At 47.7% G+C, this 27225-nt stretch overlaps 1 protein-coding gene across 1 annotated transcript in view; it reads right to left on the bottom strand.

Moving 5' to 3' along the window:
* Hip1 (huntingtin interacting protein 1) overlaps positions 1 to 27225 on the bottom strand; it is a 76976-nt gene that overhangs the window by 16855 nt on the left and 32896 nt on the right. The window contains exons 6-23 of the mRNA XM_055606151.1: positions 25639 to 25715; positions 24879 to 24940; positions 21648 to 21788; positions 17255 to 17312; positions 12591 to 12666; positions 12369 to 12509; positions 11150 to 11247; positions 8999 to 9071; positions 8014 to 8197; positions 7848 to 7936; positions 6914 to 7030; positions 5508 to 5609; positions 5152 to 5295; positions 4273 to 4408; positions 3022 to 3108; positions 2559 to 2666; positions 2349 to 2482; positions 171 to 281 (exon numbers count right to left, since the gene is read on the bottom strand). Coding sequence (XP_055462126.1) covers positions 171 to 281; positions 2349 to 2482; positions 2559 to 2666; positions 3022 to 3108; positions 4273 to 4408; positions 5152 to 5295; positions 5508 to 5609; positions 6914 to 7030; positions 7848 to 7936; positions 8014 to 8197; positions 8999 to 9071; positions 11150 to 11247; positions 12369 to 12509; positions 12591 to 12666; positions 17255 to 17312; positions 21648 to 21788; positions 24879 to 24940; positions 25639 to 25715 — 1938 coding nt within the window. The remainder of the gene's footprint in view (positions 1 to 170; positions 282 to 2348; positions 2483 to 2558; positions 2667 to 3021; positions 3109 to 4272; positions 4409 to 5151; positions 5296 to 5507; positions 5610 to 6913; positions 7031 to 7847; positions 7937 to 8013; positions 8198 to 8998; positions 9072 to 11149; positions 11248 to 12368; positions 12510 to 12590; positions 12667 to 17254; positions 17313 to 21647; positions 21789 to 24878; positions 24941 to 25638; positions 25716 to 27225) is intronic.

The raw sequence follows: 27225 nt of genomic DNA, 5'->3' as shown, positions 1-27225 counted from the left end.
CTTCCTTCCTTCCTTCCTTCCTTCCTTCCTTCCTTCCTTCCTTCCTTCCTTCCTTCCTTCCTTCCTTCCTTCCTTTTTGACAGAAGACTCTAAGTCACTCCCAAGGCACAGCACTGCCAGAGGGAAGCCACAGGACTGTTGCTCTGGGAAATCCTTCAGAATCTTCTTACTTCTATCCGGGTGGTGGCAGCTTCAATGGCAGCTGAAGTGGCAGCCATCTCCTTGTCCACCAGGTCACCAAGCTCTTCTTGCTTGATGTCCAGGCCTCTGGGCAACAGTTCCTGTGGGCAGCATCACAGAGGTTAAAAGACAATTGGTCCATCTCTTTGCTTTATCTTAGCCCTATCATGGAAACCTTCTGTAAGGCATGGAAGGCACCATCTGTCACAGACCCCACCTGGAACTTTCCATATGTCAATGTTGTAACCTCACTTCAAAACTTTTTGTTTTGTTTCCCCCTTCTCTGCACATACCCAGAAGCACGTCCAACTGGGAAGCCACCATTGCCTACAGAGTCATTCAGCTACAGTTATGGTGGCCCTATGAGGATTAGCCTTGATTGTCAACTTGGTAGGATTCAGCATCACCATGGAAACAGACCTCTGGGCATGCCTGTGAGGGAGTTTCTAGACTGGGTTAGTTGAGTTGGGAAGACTCACTTGAGAGAAAGTGGCACCATCCCATGGGCTTGGGGTTTGGACTGAATGAAAAGGAGGAAGTGAGCCGCGCACTAGCGTTCACCTCTCCCTGCTTCCTGAGGGTGGATGCCATGTGGCTAGCTGCCTCATGCTCTGTCACCAGGCCTCTACCGGAGCCTCAAAAGGTGAGCCAAAACAAGCCCTCCCTTTAGTTGCTTTTGCCTTAACTCCGCTGTCACAGGCATCAACTGTATCTACTAATGGAAGGGTTTTTGTCTTTGAGACAGGGTCTCACTATGTAGATCAGGCTGGCCTCAAACTCACCTGCCTCTGCTGCCGAGTGTTGGGATTAAGAGTGTGAGCTACCACACCTGCCCCCCCCCTTTTTTTTTTCCTGAGACAGGGTTTCTCTGTGTAGTCCTGGCTGTCCTGAGACTCACTCTGAAGACCAGGCTGGCCTCAGAGCTCTGCCCACCTCTGCCTCCCGAGGGCTGGGATTATAGGTGTGCGCCGCCACCACCCAGCTTTATTTTTATTTTTGTAAATGGGGTTTCACGAAGCCAGGTTCAAACTGCCTATGCAGCCCCAACGGTCTTGAACTGCTGGTCCTCTTGCCTCAGCCTCCCAAGTGCCATGACACCGGCAGGCACCACCATGCCCAGTCATCATACTGTTGAAGTACATCTCTGCTTCAGCTCTAGTGCAAGGAACACAAACAGCTGCTCTTAACTTTCTTTTGCACAGAACTCATGCAGTTTTGTGCCTCCATAAATACCTAATACACATTCATTGTGTGTGCATGTTCACGTGTGTAGATGATTATGCATATGCACAGGTATACATGCATATGGATCTACAGAGTCCAGGGGCGCTCTGGTGTAAATAGTGAGATCCTATTTCAAAATGAAACAAGAATGTGTGTTGTTCTCAGCCCTTACTCTTTCTAGAATCAAGCTGGATCTGCAGAAAGCACTAGGGGTTGCATAACTGATTCCCTGACAATGCAGCGGCATTCATACTTGGCATGAGAGTCACTTTCTGGGAGCTGGAGAGATGGTTCATCGAGTAAGAGGGCTCGCTGCACAATCATGAGTTCCGGAGTTTGGGTCCCAGCACTGGCATAAAGAGCCAAGCATCTGGCACAGGCCTGAGTGGGACAGAGACAGAGGGTCTGTGGAGGAAGCTGGCTTTCAGTTCAGCAGAGAAGATTCAAGAGTCTCATGTCCTGGGAGAGGCCCAGCAGGAAAAGACTAGGTAGAGCCATCGAGGGCATTTGATATCCTCCTCTGGTATGTATCCGCACACTGGCATATATATGAGAGAGCGCGTGCACACACACAGAGACACACATACACACACACAAGACTTTCTGGGGAGGCGTGATGACACACGGGAGGTGGATGCAAGAGGGCCAGCTGTTATTCTTGGCAAGTTCTAGGCTAGCCTGGTCTATAAGAGACCAAACAGTGCTGGGAACATGGCTCAGTTAGTAGAGTGCTTGTCTAGCACAAGTGAAGCTCTGCATTCCGTCCCCAGCACCTCATAAACCAAGTCCAGGACTGAAATCCCAGCACCCAGGAGATGGAGACAAGAAGATAGGAGTTCGAGGCATCCTTGGCTACATAGAGAATTCGAGGCCAGCCTGGGCTACACGAGAACCTGGTCTCAGACAACCAAACAACAAAAAGCAAACCATATCACTAACGATACCTCGCCAATGGCCTTGATCCTGTTCAGGCAGTTCCTCAGGCCTGTGCCGTCAGCTCTCTCCATGGCTCCTTCCTCGAGGGAGGACAGATAGGCCAGGGCTTCCCTGCCACACTGCCTACAGGCCTCTGTCAGAGCTGCAGGCAGGAGAGACAGACGTTAAGCGCCTCCATTTCCTTCTTCTCAGGGGTGTGCTCTCTACTCTGTACTCACAGTCGGCTGGCTCTGGTGGGGCCCGGAGGCTGGTAGTACTCCCCTGAATGATGGTGTCACTGGTCAAGTGGGCGAGCAGGGTTACTGAGTGCAGAAGGTCACCGATATCTACAGGAAATAGAAATAAAATGTCAGGGTCAGGCCTAGTGGTGAGTGCTGCTTTGTTTAGGTTGATTTTACTTAAAACACACACACACACACACACACACACACACGCGTGCGCGAGTGTTTAGGGATATGTGCCCCTGGATGCAGATAGCCCTGGGGGTGACAAATCCCTTGGAACTGCAGTTTCCGGCAGCTGTGAGCAGTCAGAAGTGAGTAGGTGTTGGGAACCGAACTAGGTCCTCAGCAAAAGTGAGTGCTCTTAACCACTTGGCCATATCTCCAGCTCCCTTGTGTACATATCTAAGCCTGGCCTGGTTACTCTGGTGATAGAGTACATGTCCTCTGGTGCTCTTACCTTCTGGGCATGCCAGGTACCGGCTGCGGTTCTTTTCTAGTTGTTCCAGGCAGCTGAAAACAGACTTGACTTTGGAGAGAAGGTGATCTGAGGGAAGAACAAGACAGAACAAGATCTCTTAAAATTTGTGCTACATAAGCAGCTAGGTTGGGTGGGCTGATGGGCGAGAGTTCCTGTCCCATAGGCTTTTCCTTAAGTATAGGAAGGAGGGAGGGAGGGAGGGAGGGAGGGAGGGAGGGAGGGAGGGAGGGCAGGCTGCTGGCTATGCTGGTTCTGATGTGATGTACATAATTTATCTCTCTCTGTCTGTCTGTCTCTCTCTTTAGAGACAGGGTTTCACATAAGCCAGGCTGGCCTTGAACGCACTATGTGGCCAAGGATAGCCTTGAACTTCTGATCTTCCTGCTGCCTTCCACAGTGTGTTGGGATAAAGGCATCTACCATCATACCCAGTGTACATGGTACTAGGACTAGAACCCAGGGCTTTGTGCACGCTAAGCAAGCACTCTAACAACTGAGCCATGTCCCCAGCTCAGAGTCTCGCTTCACTATTTCCTCAGGATCCTGCTCACTATAGGGGCACGGCACACTATAAAGTTCGAATCTTAAGTCTCTCTTACAAGCTCATGACATTATGGTTGTTATCGTTATTATTATTATTGAGACAGGGTCTCACTATATAGCTGTCTATCCTGGAATTTACAAAGATCCCCTGCCTCTGCCTCCCAAGTATAAGTTCATATGACAATGCTTGGTTCACCAGCTTTGGTGCTCCTTTGGGAAGCTATGCAAATGTTGGGGGCAGAACCTAATGGGAGGAAGGAGGTCACAAGGGGCAGATCTTGGTCTGTTCTTCCTGTCCATTTCCTGTCTTGCTCTCCGCTTCCCACACTGGGAGCAGCCTCTACCATATATTCTCACAGATATGAACAGAGCTGCTCTTCCATGCCTTCCTCTTCACTGAGGACCTTCTGAAACTGTGAGCTGAATGAAACTTTCCTCCCTTAAGTTGTTCCGGTCAGGTGCTATGCTCAGAGTGACACAGCAATGACAGGTACACGAAGGCACCGGGTGTCCTGGCTTGAGAAGTCACAATGACTCAGGCATAGGCCATAGAACTTCTGATTTAACTGACCTAGGATGGAGACCAGGTACACCCCAGGGGCTCCTGAGCTACATTTCCTGTGGGATTCAGCATGGACAGGAAGTGCCAGGCAGCTGGGCCCGGCCGGTGGACAGCTGAAGACTGACCTGTGGACCCTGCGCAGCTGATGATGGCAGGCTCTTCCAGCTGGCCCAGCGCCTCCTGTATCTCACGCTCGGCAGCCTTCCTGGTCGCTGTCAAGAGGGTCTCTCTCTGGGCCTTTACCTGCTGGTGCATGGCTTCCTAGAACAAGGCCCAAAAGGTGAGAGTCAGCCAGGCAAACCTCAGTGAGCCATAGCAGCATATAACCTGAGACCACACCGGGATTCCTGGCCTCTCACTGTGGCACTAATGAGATCCAAGTCAGTCAGTTCCACAAAGAAAACAATACCTGACCTTGGTCCACAGACGCCTACAATGGACCAGAGGCCTGCCTCCACTACTAGGGTGGAAATCAAATTACTTCCTGAGGACTGCTAACTCTGTGGCCTTGGTTAAGAGAACCCTGGATTAATAAAGCACACCTCGGGCTGTGTCTGGGAAAGTGTTTCTGGAGATAATTAGAACCCGACATGTGTCCTCTGGAAGAACTGCCACCACTGAGCCTCTAAGCCATCTCTCCAGCCCCTATTTTATTTCATTTTATTAGGCAGGGACCTATGTGTTCTAGGCTGGCCTCGAACTCAGTATTAAGAGAGCTGAGCATAACTTGAACTCCTGCTCCTCCTGTCTCCACTTCCTGGGTGTGGGCTGGGATTACAGGTGTGTGCTGGCGGACACAGTTTACGCTGAACTCAGAGCCTCATGCTCATATAAACTGGATAAGCCTACTGAGGTATGCCCCCAGCTCACATGATTTTCCTCTTATACAAAAAGAGACAAATGGATTTAGGAAATGTGTCCTTAGCCATTAGGCCAAGTGGCCTCAAACCCTTCACAGCAGATCTCTGGCTTCCACAGTGTCCCAGTGGATGTCTGTCACTTGCCTGGGCACTGGCCAGCTTGAGCTGGGTGCTGTCCAGCTGGTCTCGGAGGGCTGATAACTCTTCCTCTCTCTGAGCTGCGGCAGTCAGCAGGCCACCCTGGTCCTTCTCCAGTTCGGAGATCTGGGCCAGCCACTTGGCTTCTGACTGCAGAGGTCACCATATGGAAACAGGGAGAAACTGAGGAAATTAAAGAGTCTCCTCGCTGGGACTCCAGACCTACCTCCTGGCTCCAAGGCGCAGAAGGTCACATCTCCTCCACATACCTAACACTGCCCTCAAAGAACATGTGTGGATGACAACTGCAGCCAGCAAGCTGGGGAAGGGCTGGTGCAGAGGGCAGGGGCAGGGGCACTCACCCGGGCAGAGCTTTCCAGACTGCTGTGCAGGGCCTGCAGCTCTTGTCTGCTGGTGGCTAGCTCCTGCTTCAGGTTCTCGAGTACATCCTGCTGCTCTTGAGTCTGAAACAGAAGCAGAACAAGAGCTCTGTGAGCTGGGGAATCACGAGACGGAATACACGTGTATCCATTTCCTGCGCTATTGACTGAGACTGTGAAGCCACTGGTTCTCAGTTACAAGTGTGCACGGAACAGGTAGGCTACAGGAGATACCCAGACCTTTCCTCTTCGAAGGTTAGTTTACTAGCCATTAGTAGGAATTCATAAAAAAATATCATATATGTGCTTGTCAACGTTAATAATTATCTACAACACATTAATAACACTAATATTAGTGATAATTAATACAATTAATATGGTATTAACGAATACTATGGCAATCATATTAGTGATTATATATATAATTATGTTATATATGTATATGTTATGTATGTATAACATATACACGTTATATTATGATACCATGTTATAGTGATATACTTATTATATGATCATATATTATTAACTAATAATAACACCAACATTGATATATAATATAATTATGTTATAGTTGTATGTTATATATGTATAATGTGTTACACATATATCATATCATATATTATTAACTAATAACAGCAATATTAATATATAATTGTTATATATCTAATGTGCTATACATATCATATATTATTAACTAATAATAACATCAATATTAATTATAATTAATGTCATTAATAATAACACCATTTATAACAATATAATAACAAATAATAGATTTACTTATTTATTTATTTATTTATTTATTTATTTATTTATTTATTTTCCCCTTTCCTTTCTTGAGACAGGGTTTGAAGTAGCCCAGGCTGGCGTTCAGTTTGCTGCATAGCCAAGGATACCCTGAATGTCTGTTCCAATTGCCCTCGCCTCCCAAGAGGAGTTACAGGCATGCACCCCCATGCCCGGCTAATGTGGTGCTAGAGCTGGAACCCGGCCTCCTAGATGAGCATGCTAGGTGAGCATTCCACCAACTGGGTGACAGGGCCAGTCCCCAGCGCCTGCTCTTCTGGGTAGCCCCCAAAGGCCTCCTGGAAACCACCCATGGAACATATGCTGAAGACCTGATCCAGCCTGCCTCAAAGCCTGTTTATGGGGTTCAGAGGAGGACAGAGGGGCTCAAAGTGCTTGCTGCTTGGTTATGATCTGAGTTCCATCCCTAGGATCCACATGGTGCGACAAGAGAACCCAAACCCACAGGTTGTCCCCTGACTCCAGCATGCACGTGGTTATGTGCATGCTTGCACACACAATATACACATGCAACAATAGCCCGGATGAAAGCCCCTTCCAGGAGTCACCTCCCTTCTCACCCAAGTGCCTCTTCTGCTCACCTTCCGCTGGGCCTGGTCATTTACATGTGCAAAGGAATCCGCTAGTTCTTTCTTCTCCCTTTCCAAATCCGCCTGGGCTTGCCTGGCCAAGGACACCTGCTTGGTCACCTCTGCATTCTGAAAGGGGAGACTGTTTTGAGCTGACATCCCTCAGGCTCAAATCACACCTTCCTTCTAGCACCAGTGACTTCTACCAGACTGTGAGTAACAAGGAGGCAGACACAGGAGAAGGTTTTTCCTACTCAGAGGGAGCCAGAATCAAGCCATGACCTTTAGATCATAGACTGTTAGGTATTTACAAAAACACAGATGGGTAGGGGTGGGAGTGGTTTTCACTAAGTAGCCCAGGCTAGCCTCAGACTGCCAGCAATCCTCCTGCCTCTGCTTCCTAAGTTTGGGGATTGCAAATGTAAGACAGTACGCCTACTTATTTATTTTTTGAGACAGGACCTTACTATTTAGTCCTAGCTGGTCTGAAGGGCTGGGTTTAAAGTCATGAGGCTCCACAGCTGGCTTCTTTTAGAGGCAGAATTTTGCCTCTCACCACTCTGACAGGATTATAGGCATGACTCACTATGCCTAACTCAAATGTGGGGTAATTCTAAGCATGGCTGGCCCATAAGACAGAACTGAAGAAGACTTAAAAAGCTGGGTCTAAGAAATGGGAGTCTAAGAGCTGGAGAGATGGCTCAGTGGTTAAGAGCATGTACTGATCTTTCAAAGGACCCAATTTTGGTTCCCAGCACCCACGATGGGTGGTTCACAATTGCCTGTAACCTCAGCTTCAGAGGATCTGACGCCCTCTTCTGGCATCCCCAAGCAACTGCACACACAGAGGAAGAATAAATAGAAGTGCAGCTTGGAGAAACTCCTGAGGTTTGCACTGTATCTCCTGGGGTATATGGAAGGATTAGAGAGGGGTCAAAGCTCCTACCTTCCGAAGCAGGTCAGCATGGTTCTGAACCAGTTCACTGTACTTCTCTTTTAGCTTGCTATACCGCTGTTCATTGGCCTGGGCCTTTCCTATATTGGGAAAGGCCAAGGTGAGGCCTGTGGCCTGGCTGGGGTCCCCACACCTCAGTCCCAGCGCCGCCCCTCACTTTCTATCTCCGTCAGGCTGCGCTGCGCCTTCTCCGTGTCCTCTCGCTGCCTCTTCAGCTCCTCCAGCTCCGTGCGCAGGAACTCACAGTCATCTGTAGCTTGCCGCCCCAAGTGCCGCTGCTCCGCCAGCTCTGCCTCCAGCTCACTCACTCGGCCCTTCAGCTGTAGCATGGCCCGCTGGCTCTGTCGGAGGGACCCAGGGTGATGATCCCGCTACCGTGAAACTACCCCATGGGGGTGCCAGGCAGGGCAGGAACTATTTATCTCATTGCTGGCACTGACCTATTATGGTTGATCTTTACCATCATATTCTGACCCACAGATCCAACCAACCATAGACAAAAAAATAAATAAAATAAAAATTGTTTTTGTTCTTGTTTTTGTGCTCTGGGTAGGAAGCCTGTTAGGCCAGTGGCTGTACTCCCTGTCCCCTTACTGGGAGATTCTCAGCACCCCCATTCCCAGTACTTTTCTGGGAGATTCTAGGCAAGCCTTCCACCCATGAGCCATACCTCCTAGGGGATTTTAGCTCAGCTCTCTACAACTGAGCCATATTTCTAGCCCATCATTGGCTTTCTCTAGGCAGGTACTCTAGTGCTGGGGCACAGCCTCTAGCCCTTACTGAAGGATTTTAGGTAAGCACTCTATCACACTTGTGGCCCTTCTGATGGATTCAGCCAGTGATATATCATTGAGCTCCAGCATCAAGCTTTTTGAAGGAGAACTCTTATGAGAAGAATTGGTCTTTCTCATCTCCGTCTGATGGCCAAGCCATAACCACAGCTCATAGGGACACTGGTGGCCAGCTTAACTGGACCCTACAGCCACATGTTATGACAACAACTCCTAAGTGAGATCCTGAGATGACCAGATTCATCGACTCTGGCATATCTGTTGGTTAACTTTGGGTAGAGTCCAGCCAGGATCATGAGACATGTGCCACATGCTGCTGAAATCCAAGCGCAGGTGGATCTTAGCATGCACCTCAGTCTTCACGCTGTCTAGCTGTCCTGTCAGTCCACTGATCTCTCTGTACAGGCGTTCAATCAAGTGGTCCCTGAGAAGAGAAGAACAGGCTTGGTGTAACTACGCCCCACCCCTCTTTTCCATGTAAGCTGAGAGACTGGAAAAGGAGGTAAAAGTCTATGTTAATTTGGGGCCATTCTCTTAAAAGAAAACAAAACCAAAAACAAAATAAATCTTTTGTTACCAAATAGCCATGAGAAAATGACACTTTCCCTTTCTTCCTCCCTCCCCTCCTCCTTCCCTTCCTTCCTCTGGCAAGCTAGAATTACGGACATAGGCTAGTGTTCCTGGTTTATGTGGTCCTGGGGTGTCCCTGAGTGCTACAAACGATCCACATCTCTGGCCCATGGATAGTAATAATTCTTTGCAATATAAATCTTACAGTCAATTTTTCTCATCTGTGGGTTCTATATCTGTGCATTCAGCAGACTGGGGATATACAATATTTTGAGAGAAAAAAATTGCATCTATACTGACCACTTTTGTTCTTCTCGTTATTCCCTAAACAACAGAAAAACGGGGGATGGTAAGATGGCTCAGAGGATAAAGATGCTTTTATCAAACCTGACAGTCCTTGTTAGATCTCTGGGACCATACGGTAGGAGAACACTGATTCCTCTAAGTTGTCCTCTTACTTATACACTAACGTCACAGCATGCACGCAGCAACTCCCTTCCAGAACAAAATTTATGAAGGAGTCTCAAACAGTGGCTGATTTCGTATCCGTGTCTGTCTGTGGGAGTGATTCTGGAACCAACAACACTTGGATACTTAGGGAGATGGCCCCTTAAACATTCGGCATCTTACCCTGAAACCCACGGGGTCACAGTTACTGATCTGGAATACAGACGGTCATGTCTGGAGAGGAAGTGAGAGACTAAAAGAACTTTTTAAATCTATGTATGTGTCTCTCTGCCTGTTGGTATGTGCACAGGTGTACAGGTACTCTTGGAGACCTGAAGAGGGTGTTGAAACCCTGTGAGTTATAACTGGTTGTTCTGAGCCACTCAATGTGGCTGCTGAAATGAACTTTAGGTAGCAAGGGCTCTTAGCCACTGAGCCATTTCTCTAGCCCTGGCCGCTTTCTTAGTTGGGAGATTGAACCTAAGGCCTTGGGCACCCTCAGTCAGAGTGCCCACTGAGCTGCATCTTAAATGCTTTCTAAAAAGCCCGGTTATTAAGGATTCTTCGTGGGTGAGGTGGCTCTATAGGGAAAGTGCTTGCCCCGAGCCCGACCACCTGAGTTAGACCCTGGAGCCCACACACAAGTGGAAGGAAAAGATGGCTCCATAAAGTCCTCTGCTTATGTGTGCACACTTGGCACATCCCAACTCACAACACATAATCAAATACACAAACAGTAACAAAACTTTTTTAAAAGAAGTGCTGTACCAGAGCTCAGCAGTTCAGAGCGCCTTGTTGTTCTTGTGGAGGACCCAGGTTCAGTTCCCAGCACCTATGCTGGATGACTCAGAACTGTACCTGTTTCTGGATTTCATGGGCATGTGGGCATGCATGTGTACATGCACACTCACACATCACACACACACACACACACACACACACACACACACACGAGAAAAAAAGGTGGTGAACAATAGGGGAAGACATCCAACCTTGACCTCTAGCCTCTACACTTACATGCATAGGCAAGTACACTAGCTCCCCCACACGTGTGTGTGTATGTATGTATATATAATACAATTAATAATATATAAATATATTATAATTCTATAATTATATGATTATGTATATAATTATATATATAAAATGCCCCCACGCATATACAAACACATACACACTCACACACAATCACAGACATATACACACATGTAAATACACACATGTATACACATATATACACTCAAACACACACATAATACATTCATACACACAGAATCAGACACCAGACAAACAAAAGAGGTAGAGGGCATCTGTGGAAGACACCTGAGGATGACCGCTGGCATAAACACACATACGTAGACACACACACACACACACACGTGTACACACACACACAGAATTCCTTCCACTTGGGTAACTGCTGCAAGACAGACCGTGGCTTAATCTCATTTTCACACCACGCACTTCCACCCAGTGTGGACTTACTTCTCGTCCTTGTTCACACCATTTTGATTGTTGAAATTGAAGGGGTCGCTGCTCGATGAGCTGCCGAAGATGTCGTCAAACTTGTTGTCAAACAAATTCTGCAGTGATTGGCAGGGTCGGGGAAGGGTGACGGACAGGTCAGAGACCTAGAAAACTCTTTGGGCGGCGGAGAGGCGCAGGGGGAGGTTGTCATGCAATTTACTATTGTAGTTTTAGGCAGGGGCGCACTAGGTAGCTCTGGCTGGCCTCGAACTCACTATAAAGACCAGGCTGGCCCACAACTCAGAAATATCTGCCTGCTTCTGTCTCCTGAGTACTAGAATTCAAGTGTGTGCTGCCATGCCTGACTCCTTTTCTTCCTGTCTGTCTTTTTTCCTTTGTACTTAAATAAAACTTTTCAGAAGATTTATTTATTTTTATATGTATGAGTGTTTCGTCTGCATGCATGTCTGTGTACTATGTGTGTGCCTGGTGCTCAAAGAGGTCAGAAGGAGGGGGGCAGTTAAAGATGGTTGTGAAGACAGGCCATGATGGTGCACTTTGATCCTAGCAGAGGCATCGGACCTTGGTGAGGTTGGGGTCAGCCTGGTCTAAAGAGTGAGTGCAGCGCAGCCAGGGCTACACAAGGAAACCCTGTCTCCAAAAAACAAAATGATGGTTGTGAGCCACCTTGTGGCTGGGAATCAAACGCAGGTCCTCTGCAAGAGCAACAAGTGCTCTGAGCGGCTGAGCCTACTCTCCAGCCCTTAGTGTTTCCGAGACAGGGCCTCACCATGTGCTGAGTGGCTGAAAGCTGACCTTGGACTCCTCCTCGCCTGCTCTCACCTTCCAACTATTGTGGTTAGAGGCATGAGCCACTACCATGCTTGGCACCAAGAATCTGTGTTCTTGATTTGGCCAAGACCTAGCTATGAGCCCTCCAGGAGGCCGAGTGCAGGGTGCTCAGCATTCACTCCTACTTGGTTATGAGAAAGAGGAGCGTGGCTAGGCACTGTGGCATCCACTCGTAGTTGCACATCTTAGAGGCAGAGGCAGGAGGATTTCGAGAGCCCAGGAGTTTAAGATTAGCATAGAGAACACAGGGAGATGCCACATCCAAATATTAAAATCAAGCAGACCTATGCAGAGCAGACACCCCCAAGCTAGGAGCCTCTCCTCTCCTTTTGTCTATGCTGGGGGCAACTGAACAGGCCAAGTTCCTCTCTCGAGGAATCTGTACCTGCTGGGAGGCATCCATGTCCATGAGGTCATCTTTCTCTAGGACAGGCTCACTGTCTGGAGACGACACCTCGGCTGGGATCACTACCACAGGACTGATGTGCTCTGACAGCGCTGAGGCGCGAAGGAAGTTGGGTGGATTCTGGAGAAGCAGAACATAGCTTTAAAGGATGCTCAACCACTGGGCACAGCCCAACAAGTACAGCCCAACAGGCACACTCACCTCAGGCAACTGGGGGATCTGAATGAGCCGCTTGAAGTACTGGAGGTTGCTGGAGCGCTGGAAGAGATCTTTCAACCTGGGAGTGAAGGATGATTTCAGGGGTGCTGGGCGTGGCTGGTCCCAGTCCCGGGAGGACCTCCCCAGCATTCCCACCCTCTATCCACCTCAAAGGCAAAAGCTGTGGGTGGTTTGTCCTCCAGATGCCAGGATTCAATTATGATACCATCAGGCCAGGGAGATGGCCCAGTGGGTAAAGGCACCATGCCACCGAAAGAAGCAAGCCTGGTGTATCGAGTTTGATTCTGGAACCCACATAAAGGTGGAAAAGAGAACCGGCTTCATAAAGTTGCCCTCTGGTTGCCACATGCACACTGCCATGGCACAAATACCACTCCCCTCTTTTTCTCAGATACACACACCATCTCTCTCACTGATCTATTTATTTCTCTCTCTCTCTCTCTCTCATGTGCGTGCACGCACGCGCACACACACACGCACACACACACACACGAACAAATAAAGTTTCAAAAATGATGTTACAGATTGAGGTATTTTTGTTTTGTTTTTCAAGACAGGGTTTCTTGGTGGAATTAGGAGAAGACGAGAGAGGGGCGGCCCAGCCAGGATACAAAGTAAATAAATTATAACAAATAATAATAATAAAGACAGGGTTTCTCTGTGTAGCTAGACCTGCCTGTCCCAGGACTCACTGTGTCCACCAGGCTGGCCTCAAACTCAAGAGATCCACCCACTTCTAAAGACATGTGCCAGCATGCCCAACAAAGATTGAGGTCTTTCCCAGTGGGTTCTCAGTCACCAGTGTTGAGAAAAGAGTAATTAATTCTACAAATCCTGTTGATGGCTGGACAATCTTAGAGATGACAATCTTGATGAAAACTTGATGGAATTTAGAATCACCCTGGGGACACACTCCTGGTGTCTCCAGAGAGGCTGAACTGAGGTGGGAAGACCCTCCTTCCCCATGAACTTGGATAACACCATCCCTCTGGGCTGAGTAAGGAGAAAACGGGCCCTTTGAGAAGGCTCAGAAGGTAAAGGCATTTGCTGCCAAGCCTGATAACCAGAGGGTCTCTGGGTCCCACCGGGTGGAAAGAAAGAACTGATTCCCTCAAGTTGTTTTCCGGTCTACACATGCTTACTCTGAAGAGAACTGAGGTGAGCAGCAGCTTCCTGCCTGCGCTCCTGCAGCCATGCCATCCCCACCATGCCAGATTAGACCCTCAAACCATGAAAGTCAAGACTTCCTTCCTCAAGTGCTTTTGTCAGGCATTTTGACACAATGACAAAAGCAGAAAACAAGCCAAACCCCCAAACTCATTTCCCCATGGCTGTTGGCAGATTTCTCTTCCTAGGAATAGTTTGGAGGAAAATGAAAGGGAAATGATTTTCTCTAAAGTTATGAGGCATCTGGCCACTGAAACAGGGAAGGAAGTTTACTGATTAATGCGGACCTTCTCAGTGAATCCCTCTGGCTTCAGAACTACCGATCACCCTGTTGGACCAGAAGCTTCAAGTAGACAGGGTCCAAGCACCTACAGTCAGCAAAGTCCAGGCCCAGGTGGGTCCCCTAACCCTGCATGGAGGCATGGCCTGTCTAAACCATGCCCTAACCCTGGATGAAAAGAGCCATGAGAAAACCAATATTCTTCTCCTCTAGTCTAAACAATTCAGTTTAGTTCTATCCTATTCCTTTTCTTTCTTTCAAAAATGATTTCTTTAAAATGTTAAATTTAATTTTGTTTTTGAGACAGGGTCTCACTGTGTAGCTCTGGCTGGTTTGGAACTCATTATGTAGACCAGACTGGCTTCAAACTCAGAGATAAACCTATTTCTTCCTCTGCCAGATTTCAATGTGTGTGCCACCATACCCGGGCCTTCTTTTTAATTATAAGTATATAAGTGTGTATGTGTGTGTGCATGAAGGTATGTGTGTGTGAGGGCAGGAGCAACAGGTCCCCTGGAGCTGAGTCACAGGAGGTTGCGAGCCTCCTGGAATATGAACTGGGAACCAAACGTTGGGTTCTCTGCAAGAGCAACAAATGCTCTTAACTACTGAGCCATATTTCCAGCCTCATATTCCATCCTGTCCTATGCTTTCCAGTTCATGATGAGTAATCTTGATTGTCAACTTGATGGGACTGAGTTATCATGGAAACAAACTCTGGACACGTCTATGATGTAGTTTCTGGACTGGGTTAACTTAGGCGGGAATATCCTCCCTGAATGTGGGTAGCACCATGCCATGTGCTGGAATCCTGGACTGAAGAAAGCAAAGCCGGGCTGTGGTGGCACACACCTTTAGTCCCAGCACTCAGGAGGCAGAGGCAGGCAGAGATATCCGAGTTCAAGGCCAGCCTGGTCTACAGCATGAGTTTCAGGATAGCCAGGGATACACAGAGAAACCCTGTCTCAAAAGAATAAAACATAAATAAACAAATAAAAATAAAATCAAATAAAAATAATTACAAAGAAAGTGAGCTGAGCGCCAGCTTCCCAACTGCAGGCATTACCTCCAGCTCCTGCCACCTCGTGGCACGCAGTAAGGAGTGGCACTGTTGGGTGATGTGGCCTTGGAGGAAGTGCATCCCTAAGGGATGGGCTCTGAGGTCTCAGAAGCTCAAAGGCGGTCTAGTGGCTCACACTCTCTTCCTGCTGCCTGCGGATTCACAGACACAACTCCAGGCTCCCCCAGCGCCATGCCTGCCTGCGTGCCGCCATGCATCTCACCATGATGATAACGGACTAAAGCCCCGAAACAGTAAGCCAGCCCCAGTGAAATGTTTTCCTTTATAAGAGTCGCCATGGTGTCTCTTCACAGTCATGGACTCCCTACCTACGACAAACCATCATTTCTATACTATGAGAGACTACACCCTCAAATTCCCTTAATCAGCTGTCATGTATTTTGTTACGGTCACTGGAGCACTAACATTCTATTCTTATTCTATTCTATTCCGTTCCCTTCCATTCCATACTTCTCTATTCTGCTTTACCTTCCAATCTTCTCAGTTCTATTATTTTCCCTCTACTCCACCCCATCCCGTTCACCTCCATTCACCCAGACTATTTAATCCACACTGCCTCGGGTTAGAACCCAGGGCTTCACGCACGCACGTTAGGTAGCACTGTGCAACTGAGCCAGAAGCCCAGCCCCAGAAAGCACTTCCTTTCTCGCCACGCCTCTAGTCTGAGTGAAAAACAGCAAAAAGCAAGAAAGCTAAGGAGGAGCCAAGGTTCCAGCAGTCTTTAGTTGCGTCATGGAACTTCTGCTCACTCACCCATCAACCAGCCCCTGCCCAGGCTCATCGCAGCCTCGATCAGACCCCAAGATCTAAGTGTCCCTGTGGCACTGCTGCAGCTGTCCTTGAACTCCAGGACAGCGAGACCTTGACAATATTCACCTCTGTGTAGAAGAAAAAAATGAAGCAGCTACTAACAGGAGATGTTTTCATAAGCTGGGGAAAAAATGGAAGGAAATAAAATGAGCTGGCCACACGTCCTGTCTCTCTGGGTTGGTGCCAACAGTAATAGATGTTAGTGCTTTTGCAAGCTACTGGAAGTTCACATTCTAGGAAGCCAGCCCCAGGGCCTGTCTCCTAGGATTTAGTAAGTCATTCATCACGGGACTGACACTAGGCTTCCCCAGAGGAATGAGGAAACTGGGGGGATGGGAGGTTAGTTAGTTCAACCCTGTGTTGTCCTCTGAATGTTCCTGAGGGAACCGATGAGTGAAGTACCAGCCATAGTCAAACTTGAAGTTAACAGGGAGAACAAACAAGGTCAGGATGAACAATTCCCCAGAAATACCAAGTCAACCACGAAGGTTAGTTTGAATCGTCAACGACACAATCTAGAATCATCTGGAAAAAGTTTCATCATGGTACTACTATCTATATGAAGTTGGCCTGTGGGGATGGTCTTGATTGCCTTAATTGCTGTGGAATGGCCTAGCCCACTGTGGGCAGCACCATCCCCTGGCTTTGCGCCTTGGAGTAGGGAAAGCTGGCTGAGCAACAAGCATGCACATGTTCATTCTCTCTCTGTTCTTGGATGTGATGTGGCTAGACACCTCAAGTTCCTGTCTTGACTTCCCTGAAGCAGACGGTAACCTGGAACTCTACCTCAAATAAACCCTTTTGCCCTTAAGTTGCCTTATGTCAGGGTATTGTATCACAACAGAAACTAAAACAATGTACACACACACACACACACACACACACACACACAGAGCTCAATTATCTCTAGCTACAAAGAAAATGCAAATTAAAGCTACATTGAGAGTTTTTCTCTCTGAAGTATGAATGGCTGTCATCAAGAAAACAAACATGAGGGTGAGAATATGGGAAAAGAAGAATCCTAATACACTGTTGGTGGGAGGGGAAAGTGGTACCACCTAGCAGAACCCAGGATAAGGTTCCTCAAAAAGACTAGAAATACCACACGGTGAACTCGATGCTCATCTAGTCTAGCTGGCCACTGAGCCCCAGGGGTTACCCTGGCTCCATCTCCCACATTACATGCCTGGCTTCTTACGTGAGTGCTGAGAACCTGAATGCAGGCCCTCACCCTTGTGCAGCAGTCACTCTACCCTAGCCCCGAATAGTACTTGATTGGATTACATTCCCTTTCTTAGGGCCACTTACTTTGTGAACTGCTCCATGAAACGGTCTCGGTGGCCCTGCAGGGTGTCAGCTGGAAGACCTGGAGGAAATCGGTAGCAATTACGTGAGTATGTGGAGACCAGAGCTGAGAGAGGGGCCAGCCTTTCCCCTGGTACTCCTGGCTGAGATGCTCCGAGGTTGGGTAACTAAGGGAGCCCCACAGGAACAGCGGGGTGCTCAGCCTCTGCATTCTTCTACTTCTCTGCTCTGGGCCTGGAAGGATGGAGCTTGTATCCCAGGGGAAGCCCGTGGCTTCACCAAACTGGAGGACTAATGAGAGCAAGCTGAAGTCCAGTTCTCTCACAGGGGTGGGACTCATCCTAGGCTTTGAGGTGTGGCTTGTGACACTGCCCAAGCTCTGTCCTTCAGGGCCAATCCCCTAACTTCAGAGGTGCTTTTCTGAGGTTCCTTCACATCCCAGACCATGGGATTCTGGCTACACATTTTAACTATGAATCAAAACTCAGTTTTCATTTTATTGTATTTTGAGAAAAGGTCTTGTTCTACAGCCCAGTCTTGAATTCATGAACCTCCTGCTTCAGCGTCATGTGTGTTGGGATCACCGGCGACTGCCAACACACCTGGCTTGATTTCTTTTATCACCAATTTTAAAATTACATTTTGCTTTAGAATGTATGCGCACATGTGCCACAGTGCATGCGTGCAGGTCAGAAGATAACGCTAGGGACCGATCCACAGCACCAGCTTTTACTTTCAGACCCCATGCACTTTCCCCAGTCTCCTTCCCTCCCTTTCTCCTCCCACCCTTTCTCTTTCTGACAGAGTTTAGTAAGTTACCCAGGCTGGCCTTGAACTCCTGGATGGAAGCCAGCCTCCAGCCTCAGCATCTCTTGTACCCAGAACAACACACCCTGCCACTGTGCTGTGCTTTTTCTGTATTTGAGACATGGTCTCACACTACAGCCCTGACTGTCCTGGAACCTCCTGTGTAGCTTAGGCTGACCTTGAACTTGTGATGACAAGCTTTGTTTTTAACTGTTTTTGAGTGAGTGATACAATCACATGGTTTATGTCTAAATGATTATTACTGAAAGTGATGAATGTGAGACAGGCAGAGAGCTGAAGGCCAGCCAGGACTACATACAGAGACCTTGTTTCAAAAACAAACCAAAAAAGATAAAACTAAACAGAAGATAGAAATAGCACTTAATTTCTATTCCAAAACCCTTCATCTCAGTTACACTATGCGACTAATACCAGAAAAGCTTAATTGAGAAAGATTTCATTAAAAAAACAAAACAAAAACACAAACAAACAAATCCAAACTCAAACCTATTGAGATCTTAAACAAAGTCTGACAAGCTGTCACAGCTACTGGGAGCCTCTGAAGAAACAATGACCTAAGTGTTACAGGATCCCATCTTAGAAAAAGAAAACTGGGTAAGAATGGTGGAAAACCAAGTAAAGTACTGACTTTAGCTGAAAGTATGTAATAAAATACTGGGGTTGTGGCTCAGTGGTAGAGCACCTGCCTAGAATCCCCCAGTGAGGGGCTGGAGTGTGGCTCAGTGGTAGAGCACCTGCCTAGAATCCCCCAGTGAGGTGCTGGGGTGCGGCTCAGCAGTAAAGTGTTTGCCTGGTACACACAAGGCTCTATACTCCTTTACAGCACACAAAAAAGTATCAATACAAACTCATTATTGACAAACTTCATGCTAATACATTACCAAGAGAGGGTTGGGCTTGGTGGCTTATGCCTGTAATCCTACTGGCTAAGACAGGGTTAGGAACTCAAGGCTAACCTAGGCTACATTCTAAGTTTAAGGACAAGGTAGTATATATAAATTTTTTTCAAATAAACCAACAAAACAAAACAAAATACAAAGTGAATAAAAATAAGTTCACCTGTAGTTGGTGTTTATTTTTATTTAACTATTTAAAAAACTATTTTTGTGGACGTGAATGCTTGGCCTGCATGTGTGTCTGTGAACCATGTGAATAAAATGTCCTCAGGAGGCCAAAGAGGTGCTGGATCTACTGGTACTAGAGTCATCAATGGTTGTGAGCCACCACGTGGGTGCTGAGGATGAAACCCAGGCCGCCAGGAAAAGTAGCCCATGCTCTTAACTGCTGCCCGTCTCTCCATGTAATCCAAGCTGACCCGATTCTCCTGCCTCCTCCTCCCTCCTCCTCCCAAGGGCTGAGGTCACAGGTGTGCGCCACGTGCCGTGCTCATGTGGTGCTAAGGAGGGAACACGGGTTTTCACACACACTGGGCCAGCCCTCAGCCAACAGAGCTACGTTCTCTGCCCGTAGATGATGTTTCTAAGCAACAGGCTCTTTTCCCCTTGGGATTTGGTCCACCCTCTCTGCTTCCTGTAGCCACACCCTATGGCACCAAACCTTTCTGATCCTGGAACAGCAAACTGCAGTCACCCTATGGAAATGACCTCAGCTTAATCAGTGACTGCTTCTTCTGTCTAATCTCAAACAACCACATTTGGCTGGGGAGACGGTTCCAGGTACAGGCACTTGCTGCCAGGCCTGGTGACCTGAGTTTTGTCCCTGGGACTCACACAACGAGAGAATTGACTTCTGAACATGTCCTCTGACCTCTACATGTGTGTGTGAGCACACACACAGGGAACAAACACACAGATAAATGAAATAAAAAACTGTAAAAACAAAAACTACAACCAGGAAGTTACTTGTAAGTCAACAGTTTTGATGCCACTTGTTTTGTATATGGGTGTGCACATACACTCTTTCAAGTTTAATTTTATCTTTTCTCCTCGAGACAAGGGTTTACTATGTCAACTGAGCGGGCCTTGGATTCATGTGGCCCTACCTGACAAGAAATTTTCAGTCCTCTTTTTCAACTTCTAAAGTTGTGGGGTTCTAGGCATGACCCCCCCCCCCACTCAGCCTCTGTTCTATATATCTAAAACACTCCTTGTCCTGTCTGAACTATCAAACCCAGTATCCATAGAACATACAGATCCATACCCAAATCCATATCCATAGAACAGTGTCCATTCTGACAGTATCCCAGAAACCTACAAGTTCTTAGGTTTCCTATCATGCTGTGGGCATTTTTTGGGTGGCCATCACCGCCCACAAAAATGAAGGGCTGACAGTGACGGCACGCTTGCCTAAAACCCCTGTGGGAGGATTTCCAACAGTTTCATCTTGGGAATCTGTACTTATAAATGGAGATTCTGAACTGTACCAAAGACCTATCCAAGCACAGCAGTAACCTGCTCTTCCACACTTAAAAAACTTGAATGACTGATTGTGTGTGTGTGCATGCCCATGCAGTTGCACCCCTGTGCATGGTGAAGGTCAAAGGCTGACTTGTGCAATAGGTCCTCTCCTTCCATCATGTGGGTCATCAGGTTTGGTGGCCAGTGTGTCCCCTGACATACTAGCCTATCCCCAACCCGCTGCCAGTCCACCACAGTGCCCACATTTTGAACCAGGGCAAGAACGGTAAGAACTTCTGCAAACCAGCAGCTCTCAAAGCATGCTTTATTTAGGGTACAGCAGGGATCTCCACCTGGGCAAAACATAGCCCGCTCTTGTTTGGAATCAGCTGTAAATTATTTATGAATTTATTTTAAAGAAAGTATCTCACTATGTAAACAAGGCTTGTCTAGAACTTAGTATATACCTCAGGGCTGGCCTGGAAGTGGCAGAGATCCTCATACTTTTGCCTCCAAACTGCTGGGACTACAGGCATGTGCCATCAGGCCCAGCTATATTTCACTATTCTGCACTGCAGGGATGGAACTCAGGGCATTATGCATACTAGTTAAGATCTCAACAGCTAGTCACACCCTAGCCCCTCACTAAGGGATTCTAGGCAGGAGCTCTATCACTGAGCCACACCCCACCCCCTCACTGGGGGATTCTAGCCAAAGGCTGTACCATAAACCTCCCCTACGGAATTCTCAGTAAGTGTTCTACTGCTGAGCTATACTTGCCCTGCAGCTGTTTTCTGTTTTTCATTTCTCCATAAAATTCTGTCTGTTATAAGGGATTGGGTTGCTAGATGCTTTGGAGGTCACTCTATGAGCTCATGTAGGTGTGGGTCAGGTAGGTCTGTTGTCCTTCATGTGGGTCTAAGAACACGGTATCTTTGGTGAATGGAGACATGGTAGAGCTGGAGATGCACAGAGACAACCATCCTAACTCTAAGACATAGGACTGAAAGGTCAGGAGCTGAAATGGGCAATCTAAAGCTTGGGTTACTCCCCTTCATTCTCAGATAACAGGGACCCCCAGGCCCTTTGGAGCAGAGCAAAAGGCTAAAGGTTCTGAGTGAGCTGCCTACGTGCTTCTGGGAACCTGATGAGGCTGTGACTCTCCTCCCAGCCTAAAGCTCACATGAAATGGTTGAGGCTATAGTACTCACAGGAGTGGAGCTTGAAGAGCAACTTGACAGTGTAGTCATAGAGGTGACTGCAGTCCAAGATGACCTGGATAAGTGGTGCGAGGCGACACTGCCCAGCTGTGGTCACAGACACAGAGCGGGACATGTCCAAGGAGTTGAACACTGTGGAGGGCGATGGGGAGAAAGACCACAGTGAGGCAGGAATCTCTGGAGAACAGGGGCATGATATACAACCAAGACTTATTCTCTCTGTGTATTCTATGTTTTTGTGGTACTAAGAATGGAACCCAGGACTTTGTATATGAAAGTTGGGTGATCTACCATTGAGCCACACCCTAGTCCTCACTGGGGGATACTAGGCAGCACCTCTACAACTGAGTCACATCCCCATCCCCTTACTGGGGGGTTCTAGGCAGGCAGTCTACTGGGGATTTTAGACAGGAGCTCTACTGTTGAGACATATCCCCAGTCCCTGGAAGATTTTAGGCCAGAGCTCCACTCTTGAGCCATGCCTGTAATTCCTCTGTGGGATTTTAGGCAAGCCATTACCACTGAGCCATACTCTAATTTCTAGGCAAATGCTACAGTCCTAGTAATTTCTGTAATTTCATTTTGTATAGGCCTAGCCAAGACTTTGCATCTCTATTCTTTCATCTCAACCCCCCAAGTGCTGGAGGACAAGTGTGTGGCGATGGTGTGGCTGTGATTCATTTAACACTCATGATAATCCTGAGAAAGGGCATCCATCCCCTCCAGAGAGATAAGGAAATACATCCTAAGTCATTCGAAGGTGGTCACATGGCCAAGAAGCAGTTGTGCTAAGGCCATGTGGTCATCAATGGGCAGACCAGACATCTTTGCTCCTGATGGCCAGAGCCTTGGTGTGTCATTACCAGGTGAGAGAGAGAGAGAGAGAGAGAGAGAGAGAGAGAGAGAGAGGCTCTATGTTGTATAGAACTCATGAAAAGCGCAAGGAAGAAGATTTAGTAACATATGACCTGCAGCGAAGGCACACGCCTTTAATCCCAGCACCCGAGAGGCAGAGGAAGATGGATCTCTGTGAGTTTGAGGTCAGCCTGGTCTACACAGAAGTACTAGGTTAACCAGAGCTGTAGGGAGAGACACCAAACCAAAAAAGACCTGCCACAAACTGATCAGAAACAACCAACATATTTTCTTTCTTTTTTTTTTTTTTAATGCCTCCACCTCCTCGGATCTGGGGGAAGTGTGTATCACCATGCATGGTTTACAGCACGGGGGTTCTCCTATGCTAGGCGAACATCACTAGCTACAGCAGTGTGACTGTACACAAGTTCCTCAGCCTGGCAGGGCCTCCAGATGCTCTTCTGTGAAGCATTCCAGACACCACATTACATCATTCTAAACCCAGCTACTGGATGCCTGGCTCCAGGTCCTCCCCCACCTGTCAGGGCTCCAGGTCCCCCCCCACACCCTGCAGGGCTCCAGGTCCCCCCCCCACCCTGCAGGGCTCCAGGTCCTCACCCAGCCCCTGTCAGGGCTGACTGTCTTTCTTGCACTGGCTGCCCACGGTCCCTGACTTCCCTGATGTCCCCACATGTGTGGACCTTCCTGCGGATAAGCACAGAGCCCTTACCTGGTCTGCACCGACCCTGTGAGTGGGTTATTCTGGTGGAAGAGAGAGAGATGGAGAGACGGAAAGAACACCACCAAACTGAACCACCCTAATTAAAAGGCAGCTTTTCTTGACACAAATTAAAAGCAGCTGTCATTGAAAGACAGTTGCTTCCACTCTGTTTTGTTGTTTTTAAAGACAGGGCTGGAGAGATGGCTCAGTAGGTAAGAGTGCACACTGCTCTTTCACAGGACCCAAGTTCAGTTCCCAGCATACACATGGGACAGAGTGACTTACAACAATGTGAAACTTTAGTTCTGGGAGATCTGAGGCCTCTTTGAGCAACAGCACTCATGTGTACATACCCCCACAGAGACACACACGCATACATAATTATAAAAAGCTAGCAAGGTGGTGGTGGCACACGCTTTTAATCCCAGCACTCAGGAGGCAGAGGCAGAGGCAGGTGGATCTCTCTGAGCTCAAGGCCAGCTTTGATCTACAGGGTGAGGCTCAGGACAGTCAGAGAAACAGTGAGACCCTGTCTCAAAAAACAAAACAAAACAAATCTAAGTAAGGGTGTCAGGGTAGGGTCGGCTGTTGGTGTCTCTCACTGGCCTGGAGCTCACTAGGCTGGCTAGCCAGGAAGCCCTATCTGCCCCACCAGTCTCCGCCTTCTGACTTGTAGTTCTTGGGTAGGGGTTGTAAATCCTGCTTTTTTTTTTTTTTTTTTTTGAGACAGGGTTTCTCTGTGTAGCCTTGGCTGTCCTGGACTTGCTTTGTAGACCAGGCTGGCCTCAAACTCATAGACATTCAACTGCCTCTGCCTCCTTTAGTGCTGGGATTACAGGCATGTACCTCCTTTCCTGTTGTTTTGTTTTTTTTTTTCTTTTGTTGGTTTTTTGTTATTGTTCTTGTTGTTTTGATCCTCTTGTTTTGAGATAGTATTTGACATGGCCTCAATTTTGCTAGCAGTTTAGAATGTCTCTGATCTTCTAATCTCAAGTGTTGAAATTACAAGTATGTAACACCATACCCAGTTCTACGCACAAACCTAGGGCTGTGTACATGCTAGGCAAGCACCCAACCAGCTGAGCTGTATCCCCAGCTCAAGACAGACACTTCTTAGCAGAAAACATGCCTGGGTAGCCTACCAGCTCTAATCAGACAGGACTGGCTGGAACTGTGACCACTATCCAAAGACTATCAGAAAGGGCAACACAGCCTCTGGGCACTTGGAGGTCAGGACTTCTAGAAGGAAGTTCCTTGGGAAGGGCAGAGTAGCCGGTCTCCCTATCTGATATGAAAAAACTAATTTCAAAAATGTGCAGGAGTTTCCGGCCCTGCCTGCAAGGAGAGAGCAAAGGCTAGTGTAACAGCTCTGCTTTGATGCTCTCTGTTAAGCAGCAATGACAGACAAGGGCTCAGACAGCTGACAAGGGCTCAGAGAGCTGAACTGGTGGTGCAAACCTGTAATCCCATCACTCAAATGGTTGAGTTAGGAGGACTGCTTGAGTGTGAGGCTGACCTGTGCTACAGAGACTTTTATCACAAGACCAACAAAGGGTCTGGACCAGCTGGACAACACAGAATCAGGCTGGGAATCAGGAGACTGATTCTCACGACAGCCTGTCTCAGCTAAGAGGGAAGAGACTTACCAGTTTGGAAGAGGTTCAGTTCACACTCCAGATAATCAAACATCTCCACGGTGAGCTGAAAACTGACACAAGAAGAAACAGAAACTAAAGTCTATAGGCCTAACTCTCCTTCAAGCCCCAACCCAACACTGGGACTGAAATCCATGACCCTGCACTTGCTAGGCAAGTGTGATACAGCTAAGTCATACCCCCAGCACCTCCCTGGGGAATTCTATGCATTAGTTCTACCATCACGGAACCACACCCCCAGCACCTCCCTAGGGCACTTTAGGCCGGTGCTCTACCACTGGGCCACATCCTTGCCCCTCACTAGGAGATTCTAGGCAAGTGCTCAACTGCTGAGCCATACTCCCAGCCAACAAAGCCAGATTTTCACAGCACCCCCACACTCTGTCCTGCTTCCCCAGTCTCAGAGTTCCCCTCGAGCACACACCCCAGCTTCCCCCTTAGCATATATTATGAAAACTATTTAACAACTAAGCCCTCAAGAATACACAGGGGACAAGAGAGATGACAGGGCTTGGTTTTGGGTTGGAAGTGGAGGCTACAACAAGGAAGCCATGGTGAAAATACGTCTGGGCAGGATTCCAGATGGATAAAGCACTAGTGGCGAGTGGCCCTGAGGCTAAGTTACTCAGGGTTCTTCTCTTTCCTCACCTCAGTCTGTCACTCCCACCAGGCCCTCTCGCCATCACCAAGAGCAAAATCCAAATCGCAAAAACTTCCCTACTGGGTCTCCAGTAAAAGGATGGCCACTTACAAGTTGTTAACGTCACTTTCGCCAGCCTCATCCAGCTGCCTGTCACTCATCTGAAGGTTGCCCGGGAACCTGGGATTCTGCGAGGGAATTCGGGTAAAGAAAGGAAGAATGAAGCACCTGAGGATGCAGCTCAGTGGGTAGAGTGCTTGTTTGAGGACATGGCTTTAAAGGTAGAGATAAAGACCCGGGTCCAATCCCTGGTACCGTGGGTTGGGGGGAAGCCCCTATACAGCTCACTGAGACCAGTGCCAACATTAAGCTGCCAATATTAAGCATGGAGCAGACCCTATGTCAACTATACCCTTTGGAGGAAAGCAGGACACAGACCCCTTACTGGCTCCCAAGAAAAAACATTTCTTATCCATTATCCATCTTTGGAGCTGAAGGTTCCTTCCCTGCAACATGGGCCCTGGAACACTCTAAGCATGTTCCTCCCAAGGTGCAATGAGTCTCAGTATGTTAGAATGCTTTTCTGCCAATCATCTGGAATCCCTGGGCAGCAGATACTTAGCGCTGGTTCCTTCTGATTCCCAGTCAATCTTCTCAGCCTTGGCAGTTTACCAGAGCTGCTATTAGGAGCTCATGGGAGTCCAGAAGAGACAGACCCATGTATTCACGTGGTTTGGGTTTTGTGTTGAGGTAGGGTACCACGCAGGCCAGGCTGAACTGAAATACACTTTGTAGCCAAGGACAACTTTGACTTGTAACCCTCTTTTCTCTACCTCCTGAGTGCTGGGATTACAGGTGTGCACTACACAAGTTTTCTGCAATGCTGGGGATGGAACCCAAGGCTGGATACATGCTAGGGAAGCACTCTGCCCACTTAGCTCCTAGATTCAAGTAATCTTCCAGTGTCAGTAGCCAAATAACCATAGGACATGGAAAGCCATCATGGAAAGATAGGTGGACTCTGCGTCAAGGAGCTTCTAAACTCCCCTTTGACATTGTGCTAGAATAAGGTGAGACCATATTTGTTTTTGCTTTATCACTCTTAAAGAGTTATCTATCTATCTATCTATCTATCTATCTATCTATCTATCTATCTATCTATGGGTTGTTTTTACTTGCATTTGATGCTTGGGGCTACGTGGTAGAAAGAATAAACTTTTCTTTTTCCCTAATAGTTTAAAGGGTACATTTGATTTATTAATTATTTTATCCTCTAAAAGATTTGTTTTTTTCAAGACAGGGTTTCTCTGTGTAGCTCTGGCTGTCCTAGAACTCATTCTGTGGACCAGGCTGGCCTCAAACTCACAGAGATATGCCTCCTTCTGTCTCCCAAGTACTGGGACTAAAGGCCACCTGTCTCTAAAAAAAAAATTTTTATGATATATTTTTATTTCTGTATATGAGTGCTTTGCTTGCACTCATATGTATGTACACCACGTGCATGCTTGATGTCTAGAGAAGGGTTCTAGGGATCCCTAGAACTGCAGTAAGAGATGGCTATAAACTGTAATTAAGTGCTATGAACTGAACCCTATTCCTATTGAAAAAAAGCAGCCTATACTCTGAGCAATCTTTCCAGACCTTAGAGAACTGATTTTTGTAAATTGTTCTTTGAGCCCACCACCACCAAAAATCACA

Source organism: Psammomys obesus, unplaced genomic scaffold (assembly GCF_907164565.1).
Source record: "Psammomys obesus unplaced genomic scaffold, mPsaObe1.curated_primary_1811, whole genome shotgun sequence".
Classification (NCBI taxonomy): domain Eukaryota; kingdom Metazoa; phylum Chordata; class Mammalia; order Rodentia; family Muridae; genus Psammomys; species Psammomys obesus.
Note: the sequence above shows the minus strand (reverse complement) of the source record. Positions and strands in the feature narration are given on the sequence as shown.